The sequence below is a fragment of the Hetaerina americana genome, unplaced genomic scaffold (assembly GCF_022747635.1).
Source record: "Hetaerina americana unplaced genomic scaffold, ioHetAmer1.1.p SCAF_10, whole genome shotgun sequence".
In the NCBI taxonomy this organism is placed as follows: Eukaryota; Metazoa; Arthropoda; class Insecta; order Odonata; family Calopterygidae; genus Hetaerina; species Hetaerina americana.
Window position 1 is genome coordinate 12,756,598 of NW_027286070.1, and position 24,155 is coordinate 12,780,752.

The 24,155-nt window shown below is 35.0% G+C and overlaps 1 protein-coding gene across 1 annotated transcript; it reads left to right on the forward strand.

Moving 5' to 3' along the window:
• Positions 1-740: 740 nt before the first annotated feature.
• On the forward strand, positions 741-23,360 carry Madm (MLF1-adaptor molecule). Its single transcript, XM_071598406.1, has 11 exons — positions 741-957; positions 1,966-2,190; positions 2,850-2,980; positions 6,468-6,562; positions 9,866-9,949; positions 11,600-11,771; positions 13,140-13,255; positions 14,988-15,213; positions 17,122-17,479; positions 18,541-18,660; positions 22,753-23,360. The coding sequence occupies exons 1-11, from the start codon at positions 829-831 to the stop codon at positions 22,885-22,887; spliced, it is 1,791 nt and encodes a 596-aa protein (XP_071454507.1). The 5' UTR covers positions 741-828; the 3' UTR covers positions 22,888-23,360.
• The last annotated feature ends 795 nt before the right edge of the window (positions 23,361-24,155 follow it).

A 24,155-nucleotide genomic window follows, 5' to 3' on the forward strand; every position in this document is an offset into this window, starting at 1 on the left:
CTTCTTTGGAGACGGATACAGGACCTTGGAATGGTTAAACCGACAGCATAATATGTGATAAATTACTTCCGGCATTATAAGCTAAAAATTTTCCTGGTATTTCCTTTCTGAGTTTTTCTTCTCCAAATTAAAAAAAATGTGTAACATATGGACCTATTTCACTTGAAAATATTGGGTGATTTAATGAGTAAACAAATGATATGCATCAAGTTAATGTGACCCCACATTTCAGGATCTGTGCCACAGTAGGTTACAATGCTCTTGAACGTTGGCTGTCATGCACTTTTTTTTGGCTTTCCGAAACCCGTCCAATATTTATCATTTACTATTTCATGCATGCCTTATTTTTTCCAATGATTGCATTCCATCGCAAAGCATTACAAACATTTGACTTTATTCGTGGAACTTAATGCGGCATTCGGGGTACCTACTACGGAGTACCTTTCGGCACATATTACCCGATAAAATTTAAAGTAAACATATTGAATCCAACCAAATTTGTAAAAAAAATAGTGCCTAAATTTCATGTCACTATGCACGTGGAAAAATGAAAGAGCAATTGTAAGAAACCAGTGTCTTCCATCACAACGTCTCGACGACGAAACTTTTTCTTCGCCATTTGCCACACCCACCAGCATTTTATTTCTTCGCCACGTTCCTTTAACAAATTGGTCCATTGCGTTCCGTACGGAAATCGTTCCTTAAACGACCTATCGTTTTGGCGGAGGTTGTTTGTCAGTTCTTCGAAAGGGATCTTGGGAGTCCTTGGATCTTGGATTAATCATAGGTATATGCGCATTGGTTTCAATGTACAAGGAGTGACCAAACATGCCGGGTAGTCGTTCTAGTAACGATCAAGAGCATAAATCTCCTCGAGAAAGTGGAGAAGATTCGGAAGATGAGAGTGAAATATTGGAAGAAAGCCCTTGTGGAAGATGGTTGAAGAGAAGAGAGGAGGTATGTATTACCTATGCTCTACTTCCAGTGTTAACACACACCATGGCCATTTAGAGTTATGCGATGAATGTAAATGATTTTTAATAATAATTTCCTAAATTTTCCGCCATATCTGTTTCACCGAATTCAAGTGACGAGTAAATTAGGTGATCTCTGTCTTTTCAGTGATTGAGCGTAGAATCATGTTTTTAATTTGTGAGGGTTATTTTTGCTATTGACACGCAGAACATTTTGACATTGAGTATCAATTTGATTCTACAGTTGGAAGCGGAATAGAAGTAGAAATTTTATAGCAAGTGGAATTGAGGTTGATAGAAGTCCACCGTCACTTCATGTCCTTGTGATCTTCTTGTGTGCAACATTTTTTTGTTCGTTTAAATGTGTTTACTCAGGATTTAATTAATTTTAATATTCCCCAGGTCACCAATCGGTATCCTTACCTAATAAACCCCAGAAATTAGCTCGAGGAGTAGGCTTGGTAAAGGGAAAAGATTGGTATATGCCTGAAAGCTCTTCCTATAAGAGTGCCACCAAAAAATATTAAAACATAAACTTGGACATGTAAAAGAATAATTTTTCATTTGCGGTTTGGATCCCAAGATTAAATCATGGAACCCATGAACGATGAATTGTCGCTATGTACTGCCGTAGCTTGGGCATTTCCACATTTACATTACCTTTCAACAAACTTAGTAAAGTGTCAGATAATTCCTGTCGTGAGGTTGCTACGGTGCCACGTGAACCAGTCGTGCGCATGCAAAATATTTTGGTAGTTCTCTTCCTTAAATTGTGAACTGCTGCTGCTGTTTTTTTCCGGGAAATCTCAGAATGATAGCTTTTCTAACGATGTAATTGGATATTTTTTGATTAATCATGAAATATTTGGTTTTATGGAGCTCTAGCACCTGATTTTTCATCAACATACCGTATATTTTGTCTTGGAATTTTAGAAATTCACTTACATTCGTAATAATTGTTTATATCAATGATTCAACTCCGAATTAACAGGTAGAACAGAGGGATGTGCCTGGCATTGACTGTGCATATTTGGCCATGGATACAGAGGAAGGTGTGGAGGTAGTCTGGAATGAAGTACAATTCTCGGAAAGGAAGAACTTCAAGGCACAAGAAGAGAAGATTCGAGCGGTATTTGAAAACCTGACACGCCTAGAGCATCCCAACATTGTCAAATTTCATCGGTACTGGACTGATACACATGATGACAAACCAAGGGTAAATTTTTAATTTCAATGCAGGTAACTAGCATTTTGAGAAAAACTTAGACCTCTTTTAAAATATATTTTGCCTCTTGATTTTTTCCTTTTTGCTTCATATTTTTATGCATTTTCCATTTATTTTAATGCTATTAAATAGAAGCAATTGTATTGACATACTTTTTCTTAAATTTGTAGCTTAAAATTTGAATAATTTTCTCATTCAGTGTAAAAAAATGTATTTATTGCCCCTTTATTTGGATGGGAATCTATTTATAATCGTTCACTTGAAAATCAACTTTTCTGTGCTTTCTCTTTTATGCAATATGTTTGAGTGTTTTTTCTTTCATGTACAATGTAATTATTTGTGCAAAGTTTTAAAATTTACGGCATGTCATTAACTAATGGATTTTTCTTTCTGTCAGCAGTATTTCATTTAGATATTCTTGATTTAAATCTTTTGACTTACTCTCCTCTTCCAGTTGTTATTTTTTTTAACATTTGTAGGTCTCCATTAATAAAAATGAGGAGTTCATGATGCAATATACATACTCCAACAGAATTAGAATGACAGTTGCAATCTTCTGTCCATATTCCCCAAGTGGATGTTTGGATCTTTGGTTTGCATGGGTTGTCATGTTTATTACTTGAGTTAACCTTAGTGATTATCAATTAAAGGTCATCTTCATTACGGAGTATATGTCCTCAGGATCATTGAAACAATTTCTCAAACGTACCAAACGAAATGTTAAAAGACTGCCACTTACAGCATGGAAGCGTTGGTGCACTCAAATACTTTCAGCTCTAAGGTAAGTTATTTGTGAAACTGGACTATTTTGTTTAATTTGTATAAACCGGTGTGAGCGTCTGTGCAGTGTGATCAATCAGTGAAGTAAAGAATGAGTCACACTAAAAATCTTCAAATGCCACTGCTGTGCGCAGCAGTGAATATCTCCAAGCTTGATGTAAAATTAGTAGTTGAAGTTCTATTTTTTGCAAAAGGCCATGTGTATTGTTATCTTAAAATGCAATATTTAAATTTAATTGATCAAAGCCTTCCCTGTCCATGTTAATCTTCGTTCACACTGTAGGCATATTTAGAATGTACACATTTTGGAGTGTGTGTTCCCATATTAATCTCAGATCTGAGATCGAATACAGAATAAATTTACATTTTTATATAGAGAAGGAAGTATGCCAAATTGAACAATGGTTTTTTGTGGTGTGGGATGACAGATTATTTTGTTAGGATAATCTAAGAATTGTATTGGTATTCAATCTCTGCCCATACAAAATAGTAGACTATTTAATGATTATAAGGGGATCGGGTTATGATTGCATCAAAAGGCCTGGAAATTATTACTAACCAAGATAGTACTTCACATGCGACTGAGAATGAATCATGCGAATTCTGAATGGCTTTATACTTTGAAGAATGATTATGCTGCAGAAAGAGCTTTATAAAAATGGACATCTTATGCTACCTGATGTTTCATGGGTTTTATTATTTTTACCTCCAATTTTATGACTGGAATTATCAGGACAGTTAGCAGTTTACTAATGTATTATGATGTAGACATTCATGAAGTTAGCAAAGAAGGATAAGCCTTCAAGCTGATTGAAGACATTTTATGAGAGGTGTTTCTAAATATATTTAAAAAAAATTTGTTTTCTGTAGCACAATGAGTTGTTTTTCTGCGGCTTATTTTGGAATAGATGCTAACAATCTCTCTATGTGGCTAAGGCATCATGATCTCCATTTTCATATTTTTTTCCTTTATATGGCGTTATCATTTAAAAATATTATTTAATGATTATAAGGGGATCAGGTTATGATTGCATCAAAAGGCCTGGAAATTATTACTAACAAAGATAGTACTTCACATGCGAATAAATAAAGAGTTTCCTGTTTAAGAAGAAAAACTTGGTATTGTTTGAGTTCTTTGCCCAAACTAGAAAGGGTAGGAGGGAAGAATGTTTTTCAGAGGATACGTGAAATGCAACTTACCCTTCATCTTTGAAAGATTAAAAAAGCTTGAAAGTCTTGATTTCATGATAAGCTTTAAAGTCCTACATTCATGGGACAGCCAATAAAATGTTCAACCCTATTATTTGTAACCTCACTCTGCTCAATTTTGGCTCAATGTTAAAATAAAAGAATTTATTTGAGAGAGTTGTCAATTTAAGCTCCATTTGTCGATAAAGCGTTAGCTGATGACACCGACATTAGCATCTAAGTGGCTGTTTATATCTTGTAAATTCTTTGTGTTAATGTTTGGCTTTTAATTTAAAACATGCAATTGTAATAATATGTAATAGTAGGAGACAATTGAATTTAATTCACATAGATAGTACCATTAGACAGTTGTAAGTGTTGAATATAGTGTTGCAAATCTTTCATTACTATAGTTTTCCAAGCTTATCAGTCAAAATTGTGAATAAAATCACTATTCATGACCTGGAATTAAGATTACATACCTATAAACCAGGGTTGAAGTAGTCCAGGGGTAGAACGTTGGACTACCGACTGGAGGGTGCAGGTTCAATTCCTGGGCAAGCCTCTCGGTGCACCCTCAGCTCCATCAAAGCTGTGTAATTTTTTGGGTACTTGATTTTCCTGGGAGACCATATCCGATACAGGGAAAAGCACCTCCCCCAACCCTGATTGGTGAATTTTAACATGCTGTTAGGCTTAGTGGTGGGTGAATTCCACTATCACTAACCAGACAAGCCTTTGGGTTGATTACTGTTTGTTTTTACCTATTAACCCTCTTGTATGTTGAATTCTTGATCAATTCAGATTACATCCTTGCCAGTCAATGACTGCCAACTACTCTTCATCTCAACTCTGTAATTCAAATCCGTGTGGTCAGTGATCATAGCCAAATAATAATCTGTAAAATCTATATCAAGTTGAAGAAAGCATCTCTTTTGTCCTAATTGGCCACAGTTTGTGTCGCATTGTTTCATAGTAATCATCTACTTTGAATTAGCTTCTGCATTTAATCTGCTAAGTCTTTATTCCTAATTAGCGTAACTGCTCTGAGGCATTTTGTGGTATAAATATTCAACATTGGCATAGCTACTATATAATGCATAAATTTGCAGGAACTAGTGGAAATATTTTATCGTGGCAGTATTTTTATTCATATCCCTCCTGTTTATTTGAGTGTTCAACTGAGAGTAAGCTAGAGCCAATAAAGCAGTTACCGATAATTGCTGTATTTTATTTTGACTTTCCATTCCACCGATGGTACCGTGTGTATGATTTTGAGGGAATACAGAAATCTGCTTACTTGGCTCATAATTACTGATTCAGATGGCGTCAAAACATAATATTTAACCTTTAATGCCCAAGAAATGTGAAATATTTCCTCTGTATTTGTACAAAAATACATTCATTTATGGGACATCTACCATTGATAATTATGTTAGCTTTATAAATTTCTTCTTCACAGAGGAGCATTTACAATACATGCACAGAGTTTGTCCTTTTATTCACAAATATGAATAATATTGTATTAGGAATTATTAAAAAAGTAAACATTCATCACTGAAAGATAAATGATATGAGTAATAGACATATGTTTTTATATAATGAGGAAGTTAAGGTATAATACCTGTATTTGGTCTGGTAGCTTGAAAGGTAGAGCTGATTAGACACTCTCATACTTTGTCATAGGTTAAAATTTCTGTGAACGAATGGATTTTATGATTATTTTCCTGGGAGGGTATCTGTGCTAATGATAAAATAATTGGATAAAGCTCCTTGCAATTAAATAATATGTATTGTTTAAACATGCTAGACATTAATTTTTAATTAATGCAGTACCAGTTAAAAGTAGCAGGGTAACAGTAATGTGCTGCGAGTACAGCACTACTTTGCAATGTTTGAATTTGTGTTTAGATTTCTGTCGAATATTTTAATGCATTTATAATGATTTCAATGATCTGTGAAGATAGGAGTTTAGTATAATTTTCTTGAATATTCATATTATTTAAATAATATTTCTTAATTATTTATAATGTAAATTGGTCAGGAATAGAAATCACCTGTATTATTTTGGTAACTGAATCATAAGTAGTTGCATTTCATGAATTTGTTTTGAGTTCTTTTATATGTATTCAATTCAGAAAGGTGTTGAGTGTATGGAGTATAATATTTTAGATGTAGGGAGATGAGATGTTTAATGAATATATTTAGTTCATGGTCTATTTTTAACAAGGATTGGTGCAAATAAAGGTGTGGAGTATATATCCATTTGCAATTTCTTGACATGTCTGTGTTTTCCACAGTTATCTACATTCCTGTTCTCCTGCTATTGTGCATGCCAACCTTACCTGTGATACCATCTTCATTCAGCATAATGGTCTGGTCAAAATAGGTTCTGGTAGGTCACTCCAGTGTTAAGATATGCTTTGCTGCATTTGAAAAGGTGCAGTTTGTTTTATTAAGTGTGGGTTGATTGAAAAGGGTAGGCTTAAACTACTTATGACACATTATTATGATTAATAATACTTACGAGAGGCCTGGAAAAACCTCTTTTGATAATGCTTCATTAAACCTATCTGTATCAAACTAATGCTTTAAAGTTTTCATCATTAAGTTCTGAATTTATTCAGATATAAAATGCTTAAGCAAAGATCAAGGACTTAATGAATTAAGGTGCTTACTTGAAAACATGACTGCAACTAACCAATGTAATTATTAAAGTCTTACCATGGATAAATTTGTGATAAAATAACATTTCAAGTATTGTAAAATTGAATAGAGACAACATAGTCGTTTGTTTCATTTTTGAAAATTTTTTCAATGACCTCCATGTTATCTTTAGACTCCCTATTAGAGTTTTGGTTTAATGATTCTGAATGTCATGCATTTTTTAAATCCAATATTTTTATCGTCAGATACATCTCTTTTATGAATTCTGATACAATTTTCTTCACCTGCTAAGGGTCATAAAAAGAGACTCGAAATATTTTTTTCTATTTGAGTGTATATATTTATGTGGTAGTGATCTTCTTTGGATTATTGTAAGTGTATATATGTAATGTTTGTAGTGTTACAATAAGGATTACATATGTATATTTCATTGAAAGCATTATATAAATCATAATTGCTATATAATTTGTTTCTTGTGCTTGATTAATTCTATTTGTAGACAGTAAGCTCTCGATCGTCCATGTGGGTTTGCAGATTATCACTGCTATTCTATTTGCACAACTCCTCAACATTTTTATTGAAATTACCATCGTAAAGATAATTAAATGCTTTGTAACTTTGATTCCTTTTTAAGTACAAGACTGACGTACCATAGCTTTCTTAAAAGTTATTAATTCCATAGCATTAAAAGTTGTCTATTGTATCTAATGTTTTAATTTAAACATTTTTGTACTACCCGCACTCTCCCATTGTTTCCCTCACATTCATTAGCCCTGAGAATTTCATATTTTTCCTTTGTGGTGAACAAGTGCATAGATTTGCTTTGTAACAAATAAGTCTTTTAACTATTTCCGTTGAATTATTTTTGCGGTTTCATATCATCTATATCAATCGTCAGAAATTCTTTGTCTACATTTATTCTTCTACCATCATTTGTTTTTTTTCCTGGCTCCATGATTGACTTAGCGTTCTGAGGAAAATTAGTTCTATTCACCTTGTGATAGTTTCATATTCTTATAAAACTACAATTCCACACTTGTAATAAAGGCTGGAAAAGAAAAGAAGCACTTTCCTTTGATAAAAGATTGAAATTAATCATAAGGAATGATAGTCTCTATACCTATACATCAGTTTATATCACTGTCATATTAACCTTGTATTTCAGTTCTCCATGCTTCATCATGTATTCATCAGCTCAGTTAATCGAGTGTTTTGTATTTTGAAAATATAATGGAATGTATTCAAAACCCATTGTTTATTGGTTTTTATCTTAATGTCTGAAAAAATTTAATTTGATGGATAGTTCAGATATGATTATTATAGAGGGATATCTTTTGCCTACTAAAGATACAATCATATTAGGTCACTGGTCCTCAGTCTGCCTCTAGGTCTCTGGTATATTAATGTATTTTACTCGAATATGTATATTATAACTAGAGCATGGAGAAAAAGTCCTCAATTTAAGTGAGGGAGAGCAATGGCAAAATGTTATTTTTAGGTGTTAAGTATTAATTTATCAAGCTCATATCACAATGATCCCAAGCGTTCATTCATTTTTATCTTTTCAGTGCAAATATGCCTTGAAGTGGCATCTTTAGGTTTTCTTATATGAGATAGTTCCTATGTTGTCCATTTTTATAGTGAAGAACCTGCATCCGTTTCTCAAAATGAGTTTATGCATAGAAAATGAGTGCTCAGTATTGCAAGTTGTTATAGGGGCACATCTAAGGGTAACCACTTCACTTAACAGATATTTCATGCAAAACCTCCGTGGTGCTTCCCTTATTGTCTTACAACAAGAAATTGGAATTCTTTACTTAGCAAATTAAATCTTTCATCTTTTCCCAATACATGAAGTAATTTCTTGCCCTCACTTGTGGTGGGCGCACTATTTGCATTGTCATGTTTCCTATTCACTTTTGTTACGGCTGAAACTGAATCACTGTGGCTGAGGTGAGGAGTCATAATAGATTTTCCCTGCCAAAAACATGTTATCGATTGCCATGTATAGTATGTCCAATCGAAGTGAGTCATCGCCCTAAATCTCTTGCTCATTTTCTATGCTTTCTACAATTTTCATTGAAGCAAATCCCGGCCTACGCAATTGGCAATTGACTGCCATAGAACAAAATTTTGTCTATTTCAATATGGGGTAGTTGTTAAAAAAATACTGGTGAAAGGAATAAATAAAATAAAAATTTCTACAGTCAAAGCTAACCTATGCTATTTTATCTTTCGTTGCAATTATATGAATGCCTTTTTAATGGTAGACACCCACTCATTTGCAGTGGGAAGTATTTCAAGAAATTCTTCAAATACGAAAGATCATGGAGCCCCTGAATGATTCAATTAATTATCTGAAGCACCTTGTGATTTATTTTGCCAAAAAATATTCATGCACATACATCTATACATTTTTATTTTACTGTTATTTGTGAGGCACCTGTGCTACCTGGAGTACCAGTTGAGTAATATTGATTCATGTCACTCCCAATTGAATGAAAGTGTTAAAGATTGTCATTTTTCCATTCTCTTCATGCTCTAATGAATTTAGAATTTGGTCATATGTTGATTTTAAGGCCAAAAAATATGGTAATTTAAATAAAAAGTAAACTAAAAGTCAGTTTCTTTGAAAATAAAACTGATGTCCCTTGAATCCTCAGAAAGTCTTTAAAATGTTTAAAGCACAGGTTATATACAGATAATTTGATTGCTGTAGATTTGTTTTCAAGCCGAAAAAGTCTCACAATAGCAAAGACTTTTCCACACTCGAATTATAATCCTTTAAATGGTGAAGGTAAACCCAGTTATTAATATAATTTGTGCTGGATAAGAATGTGTGTAGCTTATGTGAAAAGTTGATGCTTAAATGCTGAGCTATTTTTTGCAAAATTTACAAAAATGTGTTTTTTGTATATAAGAACAGGGCATCATATTGGATTTTGAGGTTAGTGGTTACAGTTGCCTTCTTCACTTTGGGTTTCCATTAATTACTGTACATTTCTTAACGCTGGCCATTCTTTTTTTATAGTGGCACCAGATGCCATCCATCAACATGTAAAGACTTGTCGTGAGAAGATGAAGAGCATGCACTTCTTGGCCCCAGAATATGGGAGTAAGCATTCTCCTATTTTGTGGATCCTCCACATTGCCTTTCAGTGGCTGTGCATGAAATGTTCACGTAAAAATCCACATTATTAGTGTAGTCTCCCCTATTCATTCCATGACTTTGATGAATCCAAGTATTTTGAGACTAGTGGTGAATAAAAATGAGTTTGAATAATTTTATCCCTGCCACTACTTAATTGATTAGCATAGAGCTGATATACCATGTAAGTAATGTGTGCTGGGAGTATTTATTGTTTAATACAGTGGGCTTTTGTGAGGACATTCCTTCATAACATTTTGTACATGTTAGCATTCTTCAGGTCCTGATCTAAACCATGTAAATAGTTATTGTTAGAATCTCTAAGTCACCTCTTTTGTATATTCAGCGTATGGTCCTTTTGTAAGTTGACTACCTAGTGATAAAACAATGGATAACTTTCAAAAAAGGATTTTGTGGTATAAAGATCAACATTACTTCAAATGGCATTTCCTCTTGTTAATGTGCTGTAAATAACCATTATAGTAAACATATATAGTGATGTTTGTTTTGAAAATTAAGGTTCTGGTGTTATCAAAATAGCATGAATTCAAGTATATGTGTAAAATATATTTCTAGATATTGGAAGCAATACAAGTACTACGTGGTGTGGCAACATAACTTCCTTTTTCCAAAATGCAATGAAACCTATTTAATGAATCTTTTTAATATTAAAAAGATATATATGCTATGTGAAGTAATGTTGATCTTTATACCACAAAAATTTCAGAAGGTCTGCTGGGTTGCAATTAATGCAAAAGCAGGCCTCAATGGCAAACGCACGCTCCTCACTGCTTCAACGCATGATGGTGACTGACTTGGGTGGGGGGAAAACTTGGGCTGTTGATTGAGTTCACTCCTGCCTAGCTACAACCTCTGTAGCCTAATTGATGCGAGTTTCAAAAAATTATGTTGCCGCACCCTCTAGAATCCTGGGTGAAAATTCGTTAATGGTACTGAATGGCTACAGTAGTGGATTAGTAGTTCTTCTAACAATTGTAAATTTAAATATTTTAGGGTGATGTTTGTTGTTTATTTTGAATTTTTTGAGTTTCCTGTCAATGCCAAAAGTGTGCTGCAAAGTGGATATTATTCAGCAATGTTTTACATACACCTGCTAATGACAAAATTATTTCATTATTATTTTGATCACTTTAAAAATGAGAAAGTTGCCTTCCACAAAGTTAATAAAAATTGATGAATTCAACCATATTGTGATCCTAATTAGGTCAACATGTGAACATTTTTTCTAATTAAGGAGCTAGTTCTTGGTGTGTAAAATCATCATTGAAGCATGCAACTGTATCATAAAAATTTGCCTGAGCATATGAATAGAATTGTGGTGAACCCTTGAAAGCAAAGAATGCATGGTCATCCAAGTGCTACTTGTGCCAGTAACTTGAAATAAAACATGCAAAATTCCATGAATGGCTGTAAGACTCATAGCATAGATTTTGTTCTAACATTTTAGCTTTCTGCTTCTAAACTCCTCTCCTGTATTTAAAATATTCATAATGATCTGTTTGTACATACTTTGTATTTTATGGTTGGTTTTAATTTCATGTTGCATTTTGAATACGTATCAACAATACTTTCAATTTAATTTCAATTATATTTCAGCAAGTGTAACTACCCCACCAATGGATATATACTCTTTTGGGATATGTGCCCTAGAAATGGCAGCCTTGGAAATCCAAGGGAATGGGGATTCAGGATCACTTGTTACAGAAGACCATATCAATAGGACTATTGAAGCTCTGGAAGATCCCTCTCAACGTGATTTTATTCGCAGGTAATTTTTTCCTAAGTATTACTTCTCGAGCAGATTTAATGTTGGTGCCCAATTTTAATCAAATGTGCAAATGTTGGTTCCTTTATTAGTAACTTGAAAAGTAAGGCTAATGAAACCGTAAATTGAGTGTCCATTATAGATTTTACCATAAAAATATTATCTTTGGTGTCTTAGTGCATTCTATTTGCTGTGAGTAAATGTATGAAGTAATGAAAGATAAATGCATCAGGCCCTGTTTTTTTCATATGTTTGCTCATAGGACCATTATAGAATGGGTTAAAAGGAACAGTAACTACGGCTTTATGGGAAGAATCGACCCCAGCCGTACACTTACGGGTACAGCTGGGGTTGATTTATCCCATGATATTTACAATGGGCTACTTATGTAATTCACATTTATTGCTATAAGTGTTGCATACAAATGTGAACTTTGATTAACTGCTGTGTTTAAAGAAAGAATGTTATTATTTATTGTAACAAATTTTTGCAAATCGTCTCCCAAATGTTAGTAACTTCACATAGTTATAACCAATGCAGTTAGGGCCAAATGTTAATGGTTTTAATACCCTCAATTTTAATGCTGAAATGTTTGTATTTTTGGTGATATTTTCTATAAATTTCACCCTTCCCTTGAAAGGTGCAATTCCATCAATTTATTAGTTACTGAGTGCTCAGTTGGCTTAAGCCTTTCATGATGAATGACTACCAGTGCTCCTCCATATCGGTAGCTGTGGGTTGGCGACAGTTTCATCCTGGCTTCAGAAAACATCCTCGGGTCAAAGTGATTTTATCAAGATTTGGTCATGGGTATATAGCTATGTCAGCCAGATCAGATGGGCTCTGATTGGCTGTTGAGTCTGGTGGGTTCTGATTGGCTCTTGGGTTTAAGCCTCTGGAGGGACTTCTAGGGATCACTTCTATGACTGGAATAATCTTTTAAAATTTGTTGGAGGGAGGATTAACATCTTCCATGTTGCATTTAGAGCACTTCACATTATCTTGGCATTCAGTATTATTCTTGGGAAGTGCAATTTTCTCTTGTGATGATCCTTGAATTGTGGAAATAAATACCAGGGCTGGATTTAAACCATTCATGTTCAGTCACTTTTAAGGAGCCAGAATTGTATCTTGGTTAGGTCTCCCGTCATACTCCTTCAGCCTTTATCTAAGAGATCTTCTGAATTGACCAATGTGACATTTCCTACCAGTACATTGGATCCAGTAAACTCCTTCGTAGAGGTCATGTGGTAGGTTGTCATTAGCTTTAGGAAGCAGGCCATAGATTTCCTTGACAAAGCTTAATCTGGTCACTTTTTATGACCACCTTGTAATTATGGTCACCTTGTAATTGCTCTCTTATCCTTTCAGGTGTTTGAAGACAGACCCAAGAGAGAGGCCTGGGGCTAGAGAATTGTTGTTTCACCCTTTGTTATTTGAAGTGCATTCCCTTAAGCTGTTGGCTGCCCATGCATTGGTTCGAAGAGGTAATAATAATATGTGTGAACCACTTCTGTTAACATGAATGCAGTTTTTATTAGCATAATATTTTATTACCAAGGGGTAAAGCTGCATACTTGAGGAAAGTTGATTATTGATACCTGTTATTAAAAAATTGCCTGGACTGACTGATATCATAAATATTATTCTTAATATGTTATGTCCTAAGTTTGGTTTGGAGAATGTTACGGATTCTGGAAATGAAACACAATCATCTCAAGCGTATTAATATTCATAATTTGCCACACACACTGCTTCTCAATCTCCCTTTTTGCCTGCAACTTTGATCCCAGAACCCTCTCCTTGTTCTCCATCTATCCAGGACCCTCTTCTCTCCCTGAATCGGCAGAATACTTGCTGTGTATTCTCCAGGTTTTATCCCTGAACAAATATTTAATGTTTGGAAGTCAGGCCTAATGTAAAAGAAAATTCCAGATGCACCAACATCCATATGGAGGGCAATAGCATGTACGATTTTAAGGCTTTCAGAGCTATGCTTACAATTTTGTTGAAGAAAATGCAGCTTAAATGGTTGCTAAACTTCATGGATATTTTATAAATATTTCCAATGATTACTTCAGTTTTCTATCAAAAAGAAAATACTCTTATAGACATTGATCTAAACTACCGATTGATTGCCTCGATTAACTTTGCTTAAAGCGTGATTATGCTGTACTCTTTAAGGCTATTGACTACCAAGGAAAATCTTCTCTTCATTGAATTGTAAGAAAAAATTCAATGGTAGATCAATGATGTATGTAATTCACAGTTACCATAAGAGCAAAATGTCCACAGACTTCCCAGAACTACCTGTGAATAAAAAGTTTTCCTTTTACATTGGCTGATTTTATGATGTATTAATGCCTGTACTTTAACACTGCTTGGAATCATTAATAATTATAGGACACAATAGCAGTTTCATAATTAGTGGCAGAGTTCAAAATAATTATTAAGAAAATTATCAAATCCAAAGATACTATCCAGAGCTGGACTTCCTTTTATCTGACCTTGGAGAAGTAAGAAACATTAAACTGAGTAATATTGTAACACTTTCAGGACTCATTGGTCAAATTTCATATATCTCATCAACTTTTTATTCATTTTTTCCAACTAGACCTATCCTGATCCATAGCTTTTACAGTTGTTCTTAATGCATGTAAGATATGATTCAAGAACCCAAAATTATCTGTAGGATAGCAACACTTACCCACCACGTTAATTTTCCTGTGGCCATTATTTTGAATTGAAATGTGCAGAGCATTTCATATGGTTTTAAATTAGTATTAATAAATGTTAGATAGTAGAGGAAAATGTTAGCCATGTGTAATAATGTTATGAAAAGAGCAATATTTAAGGTTTTGTGCCCACAAATGACAAAATGAAGCCCAAGGCGCAAATTCTAATCCCAGCACACATGATGGTGAGATGTGAAATTGAAATTGGTTGGTGCACTGGAGATAAGATTTTGGTTTAATGGACTTAGTGAAAATTTTCTATAAGAAGGGAAGTCCTCAGCTGAAAGCTGAATTGATGGAAAGGCCATGATGAAGTGGAACTTCAAGTTTTGTGTGGACAACTCAGTTTGTGTGTAGGTGATAATTGTGCTTGTGGAACATATAGTGTTCCTGTAGTCAGATGGCAGTAAATCATGCTAGGACGTCAGAAGTGGAAAGTCATTTTTATTTGGTTGTTACAAGTGTATGTCTTTCATTGATTAAGGTGGTGGCAATGGAATGGAAAGCGTGACTGAAGAAGTGGTTCAGCGGGTTGGCAGGGGTCATTCCTCAGCAGCGCCCCCTGTTCCATCTCCATCTGATCCATCTGCAGTGCCACTCGAGGGTGTGTTGGCTGAAATCAGACACCCAGATGGGCGTCCAGGTGTGGCTGTTAGAGCAGCTGATGTACCAGTATCAGAAAAGCTGGAGAAGTTTGTCGAGGATGTAAGGTGAGACTACAAAGGATTTTTTGGGAAACTATTTGGCACCTAGACACCATAATGTTTATCATGCAATTTTTCACAGTGAGGAAGTGGCTTGTTAAAATTTGATGGATTAAAAAGTGGGTTAAGGGAATATTGAGCGGTAGTGGGTAGGAGGAGGTTAGTAAGCAGGTATTAATGCAGCAGATAATATTGATCTAGCTCTCTTCAGAATATAGATTATGGGATTTTGCGAGTGATTTGATGAAAGCTGGCTTTATGAGATTTGATATGCCATATACTACTCGATATACAGAGACATTTGAAAGCAACCTTTGCGGCTATCTGTCTGTTCTGTATAAATCCCTCCTTGAAATTTGAATTATTTTTCCTCATAACACTTGTAGCCAACTGTTGTTGATGTTATATATGAGTGTTGTCCAGAAAGTAACTTCCTTTCAGCTATAAAAAATACACTGAAATTGATACGGAAAATTTGTTATTTACATCTCAAGACCACATGTATCTTCTATTTTTATGCATATTCACCAAATAGATTTAAACTTTTGTCATATCTCTGAGCCAGGTTAGAAAAACTCTCGGCATAAATTTCTACTGTCTGAGATTGTAGCCAACTGTATGACATCTTTATGACATCTTGACTAGTTCTTTGTCGAGACAAGCAGAAAACTTGTGGTAGGCTAATTTTTCAGTCAGGATTCCATGCAACAGACTTATAGAAATCTGTGGAAAACTTTCTGAGAGTTCAGGTATCAGGTAAAACCACAGTTTTTACAAATTTTTTTGCCAATTTATTGTAGCTGTTCATTGCTCACCGCAGATGATTCACCACATGTCATCATTATGGACATTTATCCATCACCTCTTAAATGAGCATTATCATTGATGCACAACTCTGTCACTTATCGCATTTGGTCCATACTCAGTAGAAGTTTCCTGATAGCACAGCACAGCTTTGAAGTTGTTTGCCATTGGAAACCGTATCACTGAACAAACTTCACATTTGGTAGGATATCCAATTATATTGTGCATTTAGACTCGTTACGGTAAACAAATGACCAGCGGCCTGAGCTTCTAACCACTGCAGCTCAAGGCATATTACGTTTATCCTTCTCTGTTTGGCAAATAGTGACCATTTGGCTCTCCATATGCTTGTCACAATGCAGGAAAATAGAGGATACTTTCTGGACAGCCCTCATATACGGCATACACACATGCAATGAATTCTCATTATTTTAGTCACATTTTTTTCTATAATTTGTGTTATCATAATTAACTTTTTGATAATTCGAAGTCATAAACTTCCCCAAGTAATGGTGATACACTTCTGGTATCATTTTTCTGCATTATTAGTATAGCTTATGCAATGAAATGGAGTCATTTATCAGTCAGTTTACTTAGAAACAAGTGCTTCAATTTAGATTTCTTCTGTATAATGTCTTTAACTTTTGCATAACCTAAGTTAAAATGAGGAGAAATGCATGATAAGATAGTGAGAAAAGTAACAAGCAGGAAAAGTAAAATTGTATAAAATATATATTTATAAATGAGTTGCAAAAAGTTGAGAAAAATGTTTGAACTCTTTTGATTAATTTGGCATCAAATTTTCATTTTTAAGTTGCGAATAAATGAGAACCCTTTAAATCAATTGAAATAGAATACCAAATTTGTAAAGCATCCATGAAAAATTATTTTTGTGATATAGTGTATTTATAAGCTGGATATAAAATTCAAGGTAATTGGGAGCACTTCTAATGACCAAATCACTGGAGAGGTACAGAGAATAGTCAAAAGAGAGCTCTTTACTCAATGTAATTCCATTTTTATCATGGAAGTAACTTATCTTGAATAAGCTGTACAGGAAAGGCCCCTAGTTGTCACCCCTTGCTCTATAGGCATTCCATAATTTTTCAGGTATGGCATTTACCCACTCACGGCATTCTCCTCTCCAATTGCTCCACCACCACCCCTCCCATCATCCACATCCCCTCCTCCCATACCCTCATCCATGCCTTCCTCAGTGCCACCCTCATCAAAACCGAGCTCATCCCTCCCCACCTCCTCCCTTATGCCTCCCGATGACTCAAATACTGGAGGAGGAACCCCTCGAGGTTCGGAGGGAGTTGGGGGAGGTCGAGTTGGAGGAGAATCAAGTGGGGAGAAGGGTGGTAGTGGTGGCAGTGACCCCCCAGTTGATGTGGAGACAAGGAGAGTGGTCAACATGATGTGCTCGATAAAGCCCAAGGAAGAAGAGTCTCCATGTAGTCTTTTGGTAAGTATGACTGTAACAACTCTTTGTCCTTCAATGAGATGCCATGGATGTAAGATTGCCTTGTGAACTAAAGATATTTCAAAAATCCATCATTTTTTCCTCTGCAGCAAAAAATATCTTTTGGAAGGAAAGTCATATATTTTTTCAAGGTACAATAAAAAAAACACTTGGCATTTATCTGCTCAATCGCTGCTACATTTTATGATCAGTGCCATAATTTCTTACAAGACTGCATTAATTTTAAATACCTGGTGATACTTTTCCATCAGATTTTTTAGCTGTTATAATTATTGTTCAAGTTGTCTTTGAAAGCTCCCTGTGACTCTTTGTTTCCATGTAATACATGCCTGTTCATGAATTATTTTTGAAGGTTTTGAGCTAATTAAAAGATCCCCAGTTTTCTCAATTTCTGCTGTCTCAAATGTATCTTTGTTTCCATTATTAACCATAAGTTTTGTGGTTTTCCACTGGGTTACACCTAAAACTGTGTTAAGCTATGCATTTACTGGCATGGTAAATTAAACTGGAAAAAGCATTATACTTCACTTTTAATCCATCAGTATAAGGTCTTTTTTAAGTCAGATAAATAACACCATAACTGCTGATTGACTGTAGTTGCCTGCTATTTTATTTTAATATTATTTGGTAATGCTTTAAAAAGCTAAAAAGAAGTAATTGCATTGAAAATTAAACAGAACTGGAAATTCGCCGAGAAGTAAATCCAAATGTGAGAAACCTAGCCAAATTTGAAGTGTTTTTTCAAAATTTACTGTGCTAATCCTTTTTGATGAATTTTAAAACATTTTTATACTGTCCATTTTGTTTTAATACTGCTAGATGTTTCATGTGTTGAACATGGAACTACACATTTCCTGTAGTCCTCACTTAATTAATGAACTCAAGATTCCATACTAGATAAAGAAAGTTGTTTTGCCACTTTGCATATTTATTGATAGCCATATAAGTTATAAAACGTGACAATATAATATTTATTTTTCTTAGGAACAGTGAATGCATAATACATTATTATTATTGTTATTTTTTAATATTTCCATGTGCAGATGACAGTACTTCTACGTTTCGATGACAAAATGAATCGGCAACTCACCTGTCCAATTTCTGAGCAAGATGATTCAACAGGATTGGCCAATGAGCTTGTTCATTTTGGTTTTATCAATGAGGTATGTGTTCGTTGTAAATAATAGCAATATGAACTAGGTTTGTAATAAAATATGTTCATAGTATCATTTCAATTGCAAAGATCTCTATATTTGATCTGATTTGCTATTTAATTTCAAATTCACTTTGTTTGAATTTGGAACCCAGAGCACACTTTTTAAGTTCATATCATGTACTAGCTTGTCAATTGTGGGGAAATGTCTCTTTTGCTGAAAATTCACAAAATTTTACTGAAGTAGAAACCAATGTCTTTCTTGGTTAAATAGTAATCTGAAAGGAAAATTTTCATTTCACCATAGGATTGATGTCAAAATTAAGTAATTCTCTGCCGCAAAATTCATATTTTTATGGGTTTTCTTCAATAAATTAATGATATCCAACAATTTTGCCATTGTTGCTACTCACAGGATTTGAAATTGTGCCATTTTTTAGAAATTTCAGCATTGGTAATTTATTTCAGTACTTCATTGATGGTTTCTGGCATAACTTGATGAAATGGATTCATATTGGAAATGAAAAAATAGTAACTTTGTGATTCTACCGAAACATCAATACGTGAAACCTGATGATGACATTAAACATCGAAACCCAGGTCATATCGTAATGAATTTTCTGTGAAAAAAACCAATGCACACACAACATTTCTGTTCAAATTCTGAAGTTTGGAAAGGAGTAGCATGTCATCATTGTCCTTTGATCAAAATAATTTAACGGCACTTGTGTGAAAATTCATGGAGAAAATAAAATATTATTCTTTCAACCTGGAAATCCTTCACGGTGAAAGAAGACACTTTTCCACGTAGAATATTTTTATTTAGAGTGGTCCCAGAAGTACCCGGCCTGACCTAGATGGCAGCAGTTGTTTAAAAAAATATCACTGTATTAGAAAGTACGAAATCTGTAAAGCATAAGTTTCAAATTTGAAGATGCCTTGTTGTTTAGTATTTGTTTGGCAGCCATCTATAGTGAACGTTTTCAGTGAATTTGTGAAAATGGAAAAAATTGTCTCCGTTATGTGATCCAATACTTCTATTTGATAGACCTCAGCACATCCAATATAAAAGCTGAACTGGATTCTACTCAGGGCAAGTCTGCTCCTTCATTTACAACAGTAAAATATTGGGTAGCAGAGTTTAAACGAGGCCGTACGAGCTGTCAAGACAAGCATCGCATTGGTCGACCTAATGAGGTGACGACTTTGAGAAACAGTGAAGAAAATCCACAAAGTGATGCTGGATGATCGTTGACTGAAAGTGCACAAGCTAGCACACATAGGAGGCATTTCAGAAAGTGCGGTATATCGCATATTAACTGAAAATTTGTACCTGAGAAAGCTGTGTGCAAGATGGGTGCTCACACTCGAGCAAAACCAGTGTTATGAAGATGTTTTAATTGGGTGTTTGTCAAAGTTTCATTGCCACAAAGCAGAATTTTCGCACAGATTCATAACCATGGATGAAACTTGGGTCCATTACTTCACATCCAAGACAAAAGAACAATCAAAACAATGGACTGAATGGGGAGAACTGGCTCCAAAGAGAAAAAGACCATTTCAAATTCCAAAGAAACTGCGGGAGATGCCGCAACAGTAACTTTTAACGGAGTCATCCGCTAATGTGCATTTCAATGCAACGATTTCAGAGTGTAAAAATCATTCGCCTTGACTGGGATTCCATTTCCAAGACCATTTCATCTGCAGGCAAGGTCACGGTGTCGGTTTTTTGGGATGCCCGTGGGATAATTTTCATTGACTATCATGAAAAAGGAAAAACTATCAACAGCGAGTATTATGCAAACTTACTGCAATATTTGAGTGAAGAAATCAAGCAACAGCGGCTGCATTTGGCTATGAAGAAAGTGTTGTTTCATTAAGACAGTTGACCAGCTCACAACCACCTTATTATAATGGCCAAAATTCATGAATTTAAGTTTGAATTGTTACCTCATGCACCCTATTCGCCAGATTTAGCCCCCTCGGATTATTTTCTGTTCGCAAACTTGAAGAAATGCCTCGGTGGTCAAAGATTTTCTAACCATTTAGAAGTGATGTCGGCAGTTAATGGCTATTTTGAGGATTAAGACATTTCTTATTATAAAAAGGGTATAGAAATTATTGAACATCGCTGGGAAAAGTTTATAGAGCTGAAAAGAAAAATGTTGAAAAATAAATGTATTTATTTCCAAAATGTCTTTCCTTTGTTGTGTTGTTTACTTCTGGGATTTCCCTCATTGTAGTACCACAATCACTATCTTCCTATTCATTGATCTTTGCGTTCTGTTAGTAATTTAAATTTTAAAAGCATGAATTTTGAGATTTTTGTAGTCATTATGAAAATGTAAACAGTATGAAGAAAACAGTCTATTTAGGGAAGATGAGAAATACATGGGCATACGAGGATAAGGTGAGAAGTTCTCGGCCTACCAGTGAAAGACTGCCATTTTTAGTTGAAAAATTTTATTTTTCTACATGTTATCCCTTGACTTCAGCCCACATGGTCCAGCAGTTCTCCAATATCAGTATTACCTCCCAGAAGTGAGAGTCTGAAAGGCTGTGAAAATATCAATCTATGACCCTCTTAACTTCTTAATTGGATGTGAAGTGCTTCCCAGAGACAAATTTCATGAAGTTTTGTAACAGATGGAAGTCTGAAGGTGCTAAATCATGAGATTAGGGGGGATAGCTGAGCAAATTGTATCATAAATTGCACCTTTGTGAGCAGGTGCGTTGTCCTGGTGAAAGACTTTTTTTCTTCTTCAAGCCAGGCCTCTTCTCCTGAATTTTGGCACGGAGCTGGTCTAGAAGGTTGGAGTAATATTCGCCTTAAATTGTTCTGCCTTTTTCAAGGTGATAATTTAACAGGATCAATTTTGCTTCCCAAAACATGCTGGCCATGACCTTTATGGCAGATGCGCTTGACTTCACTTTCTTTGGCGCTGAATCACTGGCTTCCACCCACTGCTTGGACTGCTGTTTCTTTCTGGCATGTAGTGGTGGACCCATGTCTCATCTATGGTGACAAATTGCGGCTCAAATCGGTCTTTTCCCTCTTGAATCAGTCCAAATATTGCAATAAAATCATTTGCGTATTTGCTTTTGATTGGCAATTAGCCCTTGCACAGAGCTTTTGCATTGCTAATTCTTAGTGCAATATCTTCGCACCCTTTCTTCGTATATCCCCACGGCCTTAGCTATCTCACTCCCCTTCCAACTTCCCCGTCCCTTTCAAGCAGTCCAACACGATATCATGCACCTTTTCGAAGGTTTCTGGTGTTCCTTCACATGGGTCATCTTTGAGGGATGTGCGACCATTTTTGAAGTCAGCTGCCCACTTTTTAACAGTACATTAAAGGAGCAGAGTCCCCGTATGCTTTCATCAACTTCAGATGAATTTCCTTAGAGGTTAATCTATCCAAAACAATGAATTTTATGACTGCACAAACTTCCATATTTTCCATTTTTTTTAGAAAAAAACATGAAAGATGCATACTGCAACAATACATGTAAACAAACTACTTGGGAGAACAAGTTGCACCTTGTCTTACAAACTGATGACATGTGCACCCAGGCAGGAATCATAAATTTTCACTGATTGGAATTCCATCTGTGTCAAGCCAAGAAATTTTCACCTTGCCCTTGTAAAAGGTGTTAATATGTAATTTTCTTATCAATTTATGTACTGCCTTTATATTAGTCTTGGATTATTTCATGCTGGTTTCATTTTTTATTCTTTGGGTTGGTAAATGCATGCTCAAGTTTTAAGAATTCCTTGTTGAAGTTCGATGATTTATATGTCGGTCATAATTTTTTAAATGATATCATGTTATAGACCCAAAAATTTGAGCTATCTTTTTACTTGAGTGAGAAGTTGCAATTCTCCAATACATATGTACTTACCCTAGGTACATCAAACTGGGAATTTTCTCTTTATTACTGAATGAAAAGTTTCTGTTCCAGTGTTATGAAGTACATAATACCTTTTGATACCTGTAATATGTGGAGGGGGGTAGGATTGAGGGGTTATTTCTATGGCATCCATTGACTTGATTTTGCCAAGTTGGCCGTACTGATGGAAGTTTCCCCACTTCCTATTTAGCTTGATCGCGCAAGGTTGGCAGGACTGATGGATGATTCCCTATTGACCTGGTTTGGCAAGAGGAAAAGTGGAGAGGAGCGGCAGTCAACATTATTAATTGTCACTGGGGCGCAGACTGCTGTGGCCGATGGATAGACTGATGGGGTTGCACAGGAGACATTTTTCTCAAAGGGTAAAAAAAGTTTTCTCCTGTTACCTAGAGCCAAGACTAAGGACATGTGATTTTTGCACTGTTTTTAGGTGGTGCTCCTGCTGTTTGGCCTGGTACCAGTGCAGGGTGCCATCTTGAAACAGTGCATAGTGATTTGTACACCGTGGAGAAAGACTCAGTGCCTGTAAACCATGTTTATTTAAAAAAAATGTATATTAATTTTATTAAATGTGAATTGTAAGTGACAGTTGATTCAATAAGTAAAGCACTCATCTTGGAAAATCTCTCTCCTTTTATATGGTTCTTTAGTTTTACTGTCGTTGATGCTTGAAAAAGGACCTGCCATTTCTTTATAATGTACTCTTCCTTCCACAATTGTGATGCATAAAAATTATTGTATTTTAATAAGTATTCCTTGATCAGATATGTTAAATGCTTTGAACCAATAAATGCTTGTTTATAATAATTTAATTGCGATTAATTCTTTTCAGTCTTCTTTTTAAGTATGATCATCATTAGTATTTCAATCTTAAAGATTAGTTTCCTGCAGCACTCCATTCTTCTCTATTCTGTGACAGTTCCTTCCCCTTCATAGCTTTTCTGTTTTACATCCTTCTTAATTTGTCCTCTTGGTCTTCCCGTCTATTATGGGATCTTCCCTTCTATTATGCTTCTTATCAATACCTCAAGGTGTTTCCAATCGATCTAGTTCTTCTTGGAGGTAGATTTCTCCGTGGCGACTTCCCTCTTCTATATTCTTCCTAATTCCTCACTTTTTCTGTCCATGTAATCTCTAGCATACTCTTCCGGCACCATTTGAAAACCTTGTATTCCTCTTCGATCTGTAGAGTGGCATGCTCAATAAGAACATTTTGCTACACTGCTTCCTTATCACTATAATATTAAAATGTATGTTTAGGCATGTTATGATGGGGAATGAAAACTATCTAATATTCAAATACTAGTTCAATTCCAAAGTTTTTTGTAATAACAGTAAACATATTTGTTTGGTTATAAACAATATCACTTAGTTCTCCTCTTCTTTTTTACTACTCTGGTCTGTTTAAATTTTTTCTTTGTTCTGAGGTGCAGCCCTTCCCATAGACTACCGTCATTACATCATTGAACTACTTTTGTATTTTGATTACCATTAATGCTGTATCAGTGGGAACAATGCAAATTATTTCTAGTGGGGTCACCAATGGTAGAGACTGAAGTGTAGGAGCTAGAAAGTCGTTCCATGCAGTGACCA